Raw genomic sequence first — 12,882 nt, forward strand, 5'->3', positions numbered from 1 at the left:
TGACCGGCAAAAGTGAAACCTATATTATACCTTTCCCTTCATCTGATCCACAACTAATGCGTATGATTCTTCAACATTTCCTGTTCTATGTGGTCCAACCCTGCATTCTTATTTCTCCAAGAATCGTTAGTCCACAAACAGTTGTCATTAATTACCAAAACATTACCAAAGAGGCCTAGATGATTCACAACAGGGGTGGGTCGGGGTCTTGGGTGGAGACGCGGGCAGCTTCGGAGAGACGGGCGCGGGGGCACGGTGTCGCGGCGGGGCAGAACCATGCACCGTCCACACATAATTAGTAGTAGAGATATTGATTTATAAATTAGTTAAGTTATATCTCAGTATACCTTAAGGGCATGTACAGTGGGTGTTTTAAGTTGTGTCTTACAGTGTGTCTAGGGGGGTGAATGTAAAAAAACTCAAGACACATATCTTGACGAAGACACAGTGTCTTAGGGTGTGTTTGGTTTGACTTTTGGCTTTGACTTTTGCCCCCTAAAAGCCAAAAGCCAACCAAAGGGCTGGATCCAGGAAGCAGCTTTTCCTAAAAGCCGACTTTCTCGTAGTGCAAATCTGAAAGCACCCCTGGACTTGCTTTTAGTGGCTTTTCGGATGGAACTATAAAAACATATATCGAAGAATTTTTAACGAGTTTTAGTGGTTTTCATCAAACGGTTTTTAGCTTTTTAACAGCTCACAGCCTACAACAGCTTTTTTCACAGCTCACAGTCCACAGCAACTTTTTTCACAGCCACAGCTCAACCAAACAGACCCTTAGCTCTATGTTCGAGACAGGAGACTATCTGATTGGTCACTTTAATTTATTGAATACTCTGATTGGTACAATGAATATCGTAAGACACATGTTTTAGACATGACCACTGTATTATGTTGTGTTTTAGTTGTATCTTGTACTTGAAGTACAGTGCAGCAGTATCTGGGTTGTACATGCCCTAATAATTAAGACCGTAATATACCTGATAGTGGGCGCTGGCATTTCCGATCGGCTGGTTCGGTCTGGTTCGTGCTCCTGCTCCCTCGCTTGGCTTGGCCACTGCCCCCGCCCCGCTAGTCGCACTCGCCCACCGCAACCGCGCGAGATCCCCCTTCTCCCCTGCGCCCGCCTCCCGGCACCCGGCGCGGCCGCGTCAGCCCTGCCCTAGGGAGGAGCTGAAGACTTACCCGCAGATGCGTCCCCTCCTGGCCCTTGCCGCCGCGTGCGCCCTCCTCGTGGCCGCCGGCGCCGCGGCGGCGGAGCAGGCGAAGAACTCCACCAACAAGTTCCGGCAGCGCGAGGCCAGCGACGACATGCTCGCCTACCCCCACTTGTGAGCACCGCGCGCTTCTCCCAAAATCCCTCCCATCCGCGGTTTACGAGCCGCTCTAGATTTGGGGTTGCTGCTGGATCCTGGCGCGCATGCCGCTGGTGTCGTTTTGGGCGTGCTGCGGGTTATGAGACCAACGAGCTTTGCCTTTGGGTGCTAATACGCGAGCGTGCCGCTGAAATTGATTTGGGCGTTGGATTTGTCTAGTGATCACCTGTTTGTTGTTCGTTGAGTCTCGTGGTCTCAATTTCGCATTTGGTTTTGAGTGATTCGGGGGGTTTAAGCACCACGTCGTATAGTGGATAGTGAAAGTGAGCAACTGCTGTTTGCTCTGAGTCTGAGCGTTATGGCGTCTTTTGAATAGCTTGAAAGTGCATCAACGCAAGAATTAGAAAGTAGAGCTGCCAAGGTGAAACTTCTTCTTTGAATAGCTTCTATGCACCCAACTAATTTCAGCTAAGTTAACATCTGCAAAAGTAGGTGAAACTTCTTTTTAGAATAGCTTATATGCATCCAACTAATTTCATCTAAGTTGCCATCTGCCAAAGTGAACTTAGGATGTAAGTTTAATTATGCTTGTCACTAAATTTCTGACACATGCTTAAGTACTATCTGAATTGAAAATCACACCTTTTAAAGTCAAGTAAAGTAATACTGGCTGTCTATATGAATTGATTAACACACTCAATAAGTTTATCTATACATTGTGTTATAGAGATGAAGATGCTTTATTGAAAACCAAATGTCCGAAGCATGTGGAGCTGAGATGGCAGACTGAAGTTAGTTCCAGCATTTATGCAACTCCTTTGATCGCTGATATCAACAGGTATTTGTCACTTAATTTGGTGTCTGTCTTTTGCTGTTGCTGAACACCTTAATCATTTAGTCTTTCATTTGTTTTGCTCTTGTGAGGATATTGCGTCATGCATGAAACAATGTCAGCTTCACAACAAGCATTCTGTAACTGTTAGTGTTTTATGCAAAATTGAATGAGTACAGCATTGCCATTACAATATATCAGACCATATTGTTTCTTGTACTTAATTTTTTTGTCTCCCAAACCACCAGTCAAGTGAATGCTATATGCAGTTTTCACAAAGTTGTTTTTAAAAGGTCAAACACATATGTTTCCATTCTCTCACTTAATATTTGAATGCATTTTCCTTCAAAAGATTTCGTTATGGACACACTGTTGATGAACCTTTTTCTGTTGTGTAGTGATGGAAAATTGGAAGTAGTGGTGCCATCATTTGTTCATTACTTAGAAGTTCTTGAAGGCACTGATGGAGACAAACTGCCAGGTGTTGTTTCAATGCCATTTTACATTCTTAGCTCTTCCTTGCAGATTCTGAAAAGAAGTCTTCTCTGTACTTTAAGTGATGCCGTAATACCTTTTTAGCTCCTGGAAAAGTTTTAGGAGATTTCTCTTGAACTTTTAGGACATGCTAAAATAAATTGGTTTTGGGTATTGTTCCTGTTAATATATATTTGTTATACACTTTTCAGGATGGCCTGCATTTCATCAGTCAAATGTTCATTCAAGTCCTCTTCTGTATGACATTGACAAGGATGGTGTACGGGAAATAGCTTTGGCTACTTACAACGGTGTTGTAAATTTCTTTAGGTAAGGAACTCTATGACTATGATGTACAGGTTTATCCCTGTCAAATGTAGCAATATTTATTTATTTATTATGTAGGGTGTCAGGTTATATGATGATGGACAAGCTTGAGGTACCTCGTAGAAAAGTACGTAAAGATTGGTATGTTGGGCTAAATCCAGATCCAGTTGACCGCTCCCATCCAGATGTTAATGACAGTTCAATTGCCAAAGTGGCTACTTCTAATGAAACTCCCCTAATAGATCAGAATAAATCAGGTATCCAATAATCTTCTATGGGAGTGCAGTCTTATATGTTACTTTATTGATAGAAATGTCTTGTTTTTGAATCTCATGATAAAGCTTACCTTGGTTTGATGGTTTCAGTTAGCAGAACTCTCTGATTCCATCGACTTGCTTTAAGGAAAAAAGAATTGCATGCATGTTTCAGCAGTACCAACTATACTAAGTTACTAACTTATGTGGATATGAACCTTCTATGCATTTGTTTTTGTAGAATTTGTAAGAAATATCCGTTTTGTTGTTATTTACTTTTGCTTATTATTGTAGGAAGTATGAAGGGAGGTGAGGCCCTGAAAAATTCATCCGAGCAACACTCAGCTGAAACAAAACTTAATTCTACGCAAGTGCAAGAGAATGTACAGTTGCCAAACAATGTAAACGACACTCATTCTGAGAGCATCTCTAGTGTCACTACTAAAGCAGAGAATACATCGCAAACACATACTCAGAGACGCTTGCTTGAAACAGCCGACAAGAGTGATGATCAAACAGGAAGCTCAGAAACTCATGAAAGTGATTCGGGGGCAAAAGCAGCAGCCACTGTTGAAAATAGTGAACCCCTAGACGAAGATGCAGATGCATCATTTGACTTGTTTCGGGACCCAGAAGATCTTCCTGATGAGTACAATTATGATTATGATGACTATGTTGATGATCGCTTGTGGGGAGATGAGGATTGGAAAGAGCAAGAACATGAGAAAGAGGAAGATTATGTGAGCATAGATGCCCACATCTTGTCCACCCCAGTAAGTGATGCCCTATTTGCTTTTGCTTATGTTTTTTTATATCCGTATCATAAATAGGCTCTGAGTTATTATCCTCATTCCTGCTACAGGTAATTGCAGATATTGACAAAGATGGTGTACAAGAAATGGTGATTGCTGTATCATACTTCTTTGATCATGAGTAAGTATTCTCTCTTTGCTACAAATACATTCTGTTGAAGTTAGTCATGACCTCTTAATTATGACTTCAAATTGATTAAAATTTGGTTTACTTACATAATAGAATTGAAGCATAACAGTTTGTTTATCAATGAAATTTGTACTTGTGGCCTTGAAAATGAAAAAAAAAGAAATATATGTGCAATCTGTGTCCCAAGAACAAACTCACAAAACTTTATTTCTATATTATCATGTGTAGGTCTTATTCAGATTGAACCTTAGCTTCCCTGATTCTTTTTAATAAGCTTTATCACCAGATTTTGTACTTTACTTTCACAATACTGGTATGTGCAGATTTTTTGTGAACAAAATTGTGCCAAACCAGGTGTTTGTTTTTGGTGGACTTATGATGTGTTATCTTAAGTGCCAATGCTAGGTGTTTGTTAGTCTTCTTTTATATTTTGCTACCACAAACTACCACTTTAGAATATTTTGTTTATCTTCGCTGGCTTTTGTTGGCAGATATTATCGTGATTCAGATCATGCGAAAGAACTAGAAGGAATTGACATGGGAAAATATGTCGCGAGCAGTATAGTTGTTTTTAACCTTGACACCCGGCAAGTTAAATGGGCTGCAGATCTTGATTTGAGCACGGATGCTGTAAATTTCCGTGCTCATGTGTTTTCCTCTCCAACTGTGGTTGATTTGGATGGTGATGGATATTTGGACATCCTTATTGGGACTGCTTATGGCTTGTTTTATGTTATTGATCATCGTGGTAAGTTTTTGGTCTCTTAATATTTTAAGGATTGGATCCAAAAGAAGTTTTTTTGAGCTGGTTTTTCCTATATTTTGCACATATCAAGTTTCTATATAATAGTTTTCATTACGAGAATAGTGGTATTTACTGTTGTAGTCACAAATAGTGGTATAATAACTAATAATCCACCCTGGTAAAGGGTAGAACACACCACTTCACTGGTTAGTATTCCATTCTTGGCTAAGGCACCACCTTGAAAGAAAATATGATTTATTCCGTCATTCCGTGGCTTGGGAAAAAAGAGGAAAGGGATTTGTTCCCTAGTTAAACAGAAGACTACTGAATGAAATTAGTGATCTATATTCAATCAAATCTTTGTTGGTCCATCTATGAAAATCGCATTGGTTGATTGAAAGAGGGGTGGTGGGTAATACAAGTTCTGCAGTGGTATGATGGGTTCTGTTCTGGGTGGCTTGTATGTGTGATGTTGTACATCTGGTACCTTTGTTAGTGAAATGACATGCAGCTCCCATTTGATACCCTAGTAAAAAAGAAGACTATCGAATGAAATTAGTGGTCTATATTGAACTAGCTTTGCTAGTCGGGCTATGAGAAAAATTGCATTGGTTGATTAAAGGAGAAAAAAAAGGTAATACAAATTTTGTAGTGCTGTGGTGGATTCTGTGTCTTTTATGTGTGGTGCTGTACATTTGGTACCCTTTTTTCTTAATGAAATGACACACAGCTCCCATGGGTGTTTGAGAAAGAAAAAAAATCTGTGACATGCCATATTTCTTTGGAAATTATACTGCAATGCACTGAATCATCACTAGAATACAATGAATTCCTGTCTTTTTTATCCTCTTGCTTTCTGTGCGCTGCTATGCTGTTTATATACGTAAAAGCACCCGTGCCTTCTTATTTGGATTTTGTGAATTAGGTAAGGTTAGGAACAAATTCCCCCTTGAGATGGCTGAGATTCACGCACCAGTCATTGCTGCGGACATCAATGATGATGGCAAAATCGAGATGGTTACCACTGATTCCCATGGAAATGTAGCAGCATGGACTGCAGAGGGAGAAGAAATCTGGGAAGTGCATCTAAAGAGTCTGATTCCACAGGCAAGTTTCATGTATTTTTTTTGTAAGATGTTGATTGATGGTTGCTTAGTTAGCTCATTATCTATCTGTATGGCAAGGCGCTACATTCCGTGTGATTATCTATGCACTGCAATTGATGCATGTGCTGAAGTTGCATTCTTAGTTTAGCTCAGAGCAATGTATACATCCAGAATCTTGCTTAGATTGCTTACTTAGAGATTCTCCCATTTTGGCTTAAACTTATCTGTCAGGGCCTAAGGAGGCCCACAGAGGGGCTGCGACAGTAGCAACCATGGGCCCTCCAAGGGGGGTTAGATAAGGATAGTTAGAGATAAGATTAGAATATTAGTTAAGATTATCTAGGGAGATTACTTGAGATTATCTAGGAAGGTTTCAGTTAGTAGTTGTTGAGAGTTTTTAAGAGAGTTTTAAGGAGATAAGGATCTCTAGCTAGATAGGGGTGGCCAGCTGGCCTATTTATTTAATCAATGGACGAGAAATAAAGTAGACAAGAATTAGAAGGGAGAAACACTCTTGCTCGGCCGTGGGCAGAGGCCCCCGGCCGACGTTCCTGCCCATCCATACCCCTCTCCAATCCCTCACTGATCTAGCGAGTAGCGACCATAACACTTGGTATTCAGAGCCAATTTTTTTCCCATCGCCCTTTCACCGCGTCTGTTCCTGCCCTGTTCGCCCGCAACACGCAGCCGCCACCACATCTCCGCCATGTGTCCGCCACATCTACGTCGTCGCTCACCACCACACCTCAACCAGCGCGCGTACAGCCGACCCGCCAGCGCCGACGCGCGATCCTTCGCGCGCAGCCCGGCGACCCACTCAGCGCCCCCCGCCAGGCCACTTCCACACCGGAGGCCTCGCCGCTATGGGTCCACCGCCGCTGCCTCCACCTCCACATCGACAGGTCTTGTCACCACATCGACAGGTCACGTCACCCTCCGTGTCGTTGGGACGCCTCCGCCCCGCGCCGCCGGGACGCCACCTCCGCACCACGCTGTGGGCGCCATTGCGGGTTGCCTAGACCCAACCGGACCCGATGTCGAGCGGTAGTGGCTCGTCCGGGCGTGCAGCCCCGTTGTACGCGCCTGAAGACCCGTCGCAGCCCCGTTGTACACGCCATTGCGGGTTGCCTAGACCCAACCGGACCCGATGTCGTTGGTGCGGCCTCGTCGACGGCATCACCGGCTACCTCTACTACCGGAACCCCTACACCAACGTCACGTAGTATGAGCGGCCCACGGCTGCGCCTCTGCCTCTCGTGGGTCCTTGGGTTCCCGACCAAGCGTACTTCGACGATCTGTTTGCGAGGCTCAATGCAATCAACATGGCGCTCTCCAGCAGCACGCCAGCACCAGTGGCCTGGCCGTCGTCGCCCGCTCCGGCATCTACATCTTCGTGGGCGGCGAGATGCCTACCAGTTGCGTTGCGCCCTCAGGGCTGTCTTCATCACCAGCTGCATGGCTTACGACGCTAGGGGCAACCATATATACCAGCACCGGTGTACCAGCCCCTGGCGTCGACCCTACCATGTCGACGACTGCAGCACCCCCCTCCTTCCCCATCTACGACGACAATGGTGACCCTTTGGGGTGGTTCAATGGTTGCGAGTAGTTCTTCTGGAACCAGCGCACTCTGGAGTCCGACAAGGCCTGGCTGGCATCGTATCACCTCACCGGCCATGCACATACTTGGTTCTGGCGGCTGGAACACGACGAGCGTGAGGTCACGTGGCCACAATTCAAGATCATGCGCCAACAGCGCTTTGGTTCCCTTGCAGCAGTGGCGACTTTTGCTGCCACGTTTGTCGTGCCCTCATCGCCGACACCGCCCCCGTCATCAGGGGCAGCCATGGCCGCTACCGTCATCAGGGGCAGCCATTACCGCTACCCTTGAACCCAAGAGCGATGTCCAGGAGAGGGTGCTTGCTTCGTGACAGACGGCGGCTACCGTCCACTTGCAGGCTGCAGCACGCAGTTTCCTAGCGCGTCGGCGGGTGAAGCAGATGATGGGGGTGCTCCATTGCGGGGGAGTCGTAGCTGCACCAGCGCGCCCGAGCAACGTGGTGGTTGTTCACCTCCGCGTACAAGAGGCTGCAAGGCATGGTGCCCCTCTGCAACGCTCCGTCCGACGCTGGCCCTCATCTGCGGCGACCGTGCAACTACCACGACTACTCTCCTTCGTACAAGGGGGTCTGTTGGCCTCGCCGCCATCTGCTCCAGCCACACCACCCTTTGCGCATGGTGGCTGTAGGACCATGAGGGGTTGCACTGCACGGGATTCACTTGCTGCAAGCAACACCAACGTTGGCCTCCACGGGTCCGCCTCCAAAGGCTGCTGTGTCTTTACCTCCGTGATTCCAGCTCGCGCCCTCCTCTTCGCTGTGCAACATTTCCTTGGGACACAGGATGATGCTTGCAGTTGCAGTATATCTAGAAAAATTAAAGATGAGTCGAGATGTAAAAGATTCATTTTTCGATGATAGGTCATTACAGGTCGTTTTTTGGATGCTGTAGCTCGAGGACGAGCTGCTTGTCTAGGGGGGTGTAGTGTCAGGGCCTAAGGAGGCCCACGGAGGGGCTGCGACAGCAGCAGCCATGAGCCCTACAAAGGGGATTAGATAAGGATAGTTAGAGATAAGATTAAAAGATTAGTTGAGATTATCTAGGAGATTAGTTGAGATTATCTAGGGAGATTATCAGTTAGTAGTTGTTGAGAGTTTTTAGGAGAGTTTTAAGGAGATAAGGATCTCTAGCTAGATAGGGGCGGCCAGCTGACCTATTTATGTAAACAATGAATGAGAAATAAAGTAGGCAAGAATTAGAAGGGATTTCTCTTGCTCGGCCGTGGGCAGAGGCCCCCGGCCGACGTTCCTGCCCATCGATACCCCTCTCCAATCTTTCACCGATCTAGCGACCATAACATTATCCTATGACCCTGTTTGTGAGAGTTTTTTTTGCCAGCTTCTGCTTCCACAGAAAGCTCCAAACCCCAGAAGCTCCCCCCCAAATGAGGTCAGCACTATTTTGACTGACTGTGACTGAGACATTATAGGCCAGTTTCAGGCCAAAAGGAGATATCATATATACTTTCAACCCCACAATTTCCTTTACTTTATATTTCTTTTGCTATTACTTGGCCATGGTTTTTACAATGCAGTCTGATTATTATCATATGATGACAGAGACCTACTGTTGGTGATGTCAATGGAGATGGCCACACTGATGTTGTGGTCCCAACTGTGTCAGGAAACATCTATGTTCTTAGTGGAAAGGATGGGTCAAAAATCCAACCTTTCCCATATAGAACACATGGAAGAATCATGAGTCCTGTTCTACTTCTCGACATGAGCAAACATGGAGACAATGCAAAAGGGCTAACTCTTGCAACAACGTCCTTTGATGGTTATTTATATTTGATTGAGGGATCGAGTGGCTGTGCAGATGTTGTTGACATTGGAGAGACCTCGTATGCCTTATCTTCTTTGCTTTTCTAGATGTTTGATATCATTGCTGGGGATTGGGTACATCATTTCCATAAAGTGGGCTGATTGTTGCACTTTGACTGTCAGGTACACTATGGTTTTGGCTGATAACGTGGATGGTGGAGATGACCTTGATCTTATTGTTACCACTATGAATGGCAACGTCTTCTGCTTCTCCACTCAATCACCACACCATCCGCTTAAGGTAGGCAATCTGTTTCTTTAGGTATTCATTTTACTTTACAGTATAACACATCTCGGATAAAGCATTAATCTCTCGGTTAACCCTTTGCAACCTATATGCTTGAACTTCAGAATCACATACCCCCTTTAAGGTTTTCATTGTTTCAGTTTTTGGATGTTTAATCTGTAAAACGCTTGGTTAACATGATAGCGTGAATTTCTCAATCTATCTTTTCTCAACCAAACTTCTATTTTATTTGATGGCAGGAATGGAGGTCATCAAACCAAGGAAGGAATAATGCTGCATATCAGTACAACCGTGAAGGTATCTATGTTAAGCATGGTTCCAGGACCTTCCGTGACGAAGAGGGCAAGAATTTCTGGATAGAGTTTGAAATCGTTGACAAGTACAGGGTGCCCTATGGGAAGCAAGCTCCTTATAACGTGACGGTAAATTCCGAGCCCAAAGTATCACGTGAGGAATGAGCTAAAATATGCACACTAACTTCAACTACCCTCGTTTTATGGTTAATTTTCAGGTAACTTTACTTGTTCCGGGGAATTATCAAGGAGATAGGCGCATTGTTGTCAGTGGTGTGTATCATCAACCAGGGAAGCAACGGATGATGCTTCCCACTGTTCCTGTTAGAACTACTGGAACTGTGGTCGTGGAGATGATCGATAAAAATGGGCTGTACTTCTCCGACGAGTTCTCACTCACCTTCCACATGCATTACTATAAGCTGCTGAAATGGCTTCTGCTACTGCCAATGCTTGGAATGTTTGGTGTTCTCGTCATCTTGAGGCCCCAAGAAGGTGCGCCGCTGCCATCGTTTTCACGGAATATCGACTAGTGGTGAAATGCCGGTGACCCATTGAAGCTGACGAAGTGACTCCCCAACATCTCCATGACCTAAATGTCTTGTTCAGTGTAGTATCCCAACAGTTAACCATTTCATGGATTATAGTTATATTTTTTACAATGTACCCATTTAGTTCTGCAGAACAATTTTGTACACAGCCATTTTCAATATTGGCTCACCCAAAGAACAAGCATATTGTCACCATTGAGAGTTTACAGTAGGCCTTGGAAACGGTAATTGTCAGATTCTAAGAGAAGCGACACTCGGAGAGGAGAAGCAAAACTCTCGGATACTGTGTCAAAACGCTCTTCATAACTATTAGTAGAAAACAAACCTATATTAAGCCTGTTTTCATGCTAGCCTGTCATTCCTGGGTCTGTGCGGATGTTGTTGACATTGGAGAAACCTCGCACTTTGCTATTTTGGTGCCAACATGGCTTCATTGACACACATAGTCAATGGAGGGGTGGCCTCTAACACCGGCTCTAGCAATGTTGACAGTGCACCATGTCATAGACGGCGTGGTGGTCTAGCGTAGTCTAGACCTCTGCTGCCTCAGATGGAGCTGTAACTGTTGTAGTTGTTCGGACTGCTGCAGCTGCAAATAGAGATAAAATACTGTAGAAGCCACAGTGAACATGCTGCGCTCTGCCGCTGGCCCTGCTCCTGTCCATGTTTCTTCTAGCACGCGTAAGACCTCTCCAAGCGTTGGGAGACTACCATCCTTCGGCGAGTGTCACTCCTGAGGGCCCTATCGAGTTAGTTTCCAAGCTTGTTGGCCTATCTGACCATCTCCACATTGGACATCAGAACTGGCATGATGGTGCCTCGATTTTAGCATGGCTATCTTTGTTAGGCCCCTCGACGTCATGGAGGCTCTTCTCCACGACCCTTCGATGCTTGAGCTTGATGTCGGGGAGGCAGTTGTAGAATACTGTCGACAATATGTCCCCAAGTTCATAGATGTAGGCATGTAACCTAGTATGGCCTTGGGTCGTCTCAAACCATGCGAACACATTTAGTGAGGGCTGCAATTAGGCGTGAAGTGTCATCCACACGCTCTTATGCACCATCCATGGTTCGACATGGTTCAGTTCCTGGAGTCATGTCCTAAGATCTAGAGCCACCGCACGTGGCTCCACCTCCTCAGCCTACATAGCCATATCCCCAAGACCTTCATCACCATTTACACTAGTAATGTGGCCTATAGGACGCGTGGGTTGCTATCAAGCCCTCCCATCGCAATGAGGCGGACGGTTTTCTGCCGCTCCCTTAAGAACAACCTTCGCTTGCAGGTTAGGTTGCTCAATTGGTCTGCCCCGTTGAGGCTAGGTGCATGGCGCTTACTCCCACACTCCGCTAGGTGGACATGTCATGTCCACGAAAGTTCTATCCCTACCTTCTAGAGAAGTATGATTAGACCTAAAAGGATTAAGATGTGCATGAGGCAGGATGAATTGTGCTATCTAAAACTTCTTGAAAAAAATAAATCCTATGAGATAGCTCACTTCACCCCATGTGTCTATGATAGTCCCCTAGAGGGGGTGAATAGACGAAACCTGAATTTTAACACTTTAAAACAAACTTGATCCACTAGATAGCGGTTAGAACAAGATGAACAATAATCAAAGTATTGGGCTAAGTTCTTTTTCTTGCAAAAGTGTTGCTTCTAAAGAATGCTGAATAAACTTGAAGCAACACAAAGGAATATAAATAAAGATCAATGCAAGGGAACTTAGAGGCTCCACAAAGAACATATGTCCCCGTTGAGGAGTACACTTAGGACAGATCGTTTTAACCTTTTCCCTCTCTTAAGGTATCACTTAGATGAAGCTTGAGTTTTCCTTCTTGAATCGAGAGACCGAAGTCTCCATAAGGCTCATCACAAATTTGGAGGCTCTTGCTAGTTTTTACAAATGAATGGGAGTCAAAACTCCACACACAAATGATCACAAGAGGCAAACACTCTCTTATGTATTCTCATAAGGCACTATCTAACAAAGCACACGTGTAGCTATTTCTTGCCTGATTCTCTCTTTTATGGCACTTGTGAGCAATGTTTTCAAGTCGGACGTCTTGTTGGTCGTTCTACCTGATCGACTAAGACGATTAATCGTGACTAATCACGTTTAGTCGGACGACTTGGGCGATTAACCGTGATTGGTCCAAACCGACATGGACGATTAATAGCGACTAATTGCGATTAATCAGACGACTTGGAAACATTGCTTGTGAGGCTTTGATCTCTATTGGAGTGTTGCTCTAGTGAATAGGAGTGAATACCCAACTATTGTGTATTCAAAGTGCAGAATAGGGGTGTATTTATAGCCCCAACACCCAAAATAACCGTTGGAATAAAGTGGG

The 12,882-nt window shown here is 44.8% G+C and overlaps 1 protein-coding gene across 1 annotated transcript; it reads left to right on the forward strand.

Moving 5' to 3' along the window:
• Nucleotides 1-960: 960 nt before the first annotated feature.
• Nucleotides 961-10,861, forward strand: LOC103645720 (protein DEFECTIVE IN EXINE FORMATION 1). The gene is made up of 13 exons (XM_020547033.2): nucleotides 961-1,328; nucleotides 2,041-2,151; nucleotides 2,544-2,626; nucleotides 2,832-2,949; nucleotides 3,025-3,203; nucleotides 3,495-3,973; nucleotides 4,063-4,133; nucleotides 4,634-4,890; nucleotides 5,813-5,994; nucleotides 9,173-9,456; nucleotides 9,560-9,677; nucleotides 9,923-10,105; nucleotides 10,195-10,861. The coding sequence occupies exons 1-13, from the start codon at nucleotides 1,189-1,191 to the stop codon at nucleotides 10,507-10,509; spliced, it is 2,520 nt and encodes an 839-aa protein (XP_020402622.1). The 5' UTR covers nucleotides 961-1,188; the 3' UTR covers nucleotides 10,510-10,861.
• Nucleotides 10,862-12,882: the final 2,021 nt, after the last annotated feature.

Source organism: Zea mays, chromosome 1 (genome assembly GCF_902167145.1).
Source record: "Zea mays cultivar B73 chromosome 1, Zm-B73-REFERENCE-NAM-5.0, whole genome shotgun sequence".
In the NCBI taxonomy this organism is placed as follows: Eukaryota; Viridiplantae; Streptophyta; class Magnoliopsida; order Poales; family Poaceae; genus Zea; species Zea mays.

Excerpts from the sequence above, each read along its gene's own strand:
- LOC103645720 (XM_020547033.2), top strand. The coding sequence starts at position 1,189 with ATGCGTCCCCTCCTGGCCCTTGCCGCCGCGTGCGCCCTCCTCGTGGCC. Across the intron at positions 2,152-2,543 it reads TTGATCGCTGATATCAACAG|TGATGGAAAATTGGAAGTAG; the intron begins GTATTTGTCACT and ends TCTGTTGTGTAG. Across the intron at positions 10,106-10,194 it reads AAGCTCCTTATAACGTGACG|GTAACTTTACTTGTTCCGGG; the intron begins GTAAATTCCGAG and ends GTTAATTTTCAG.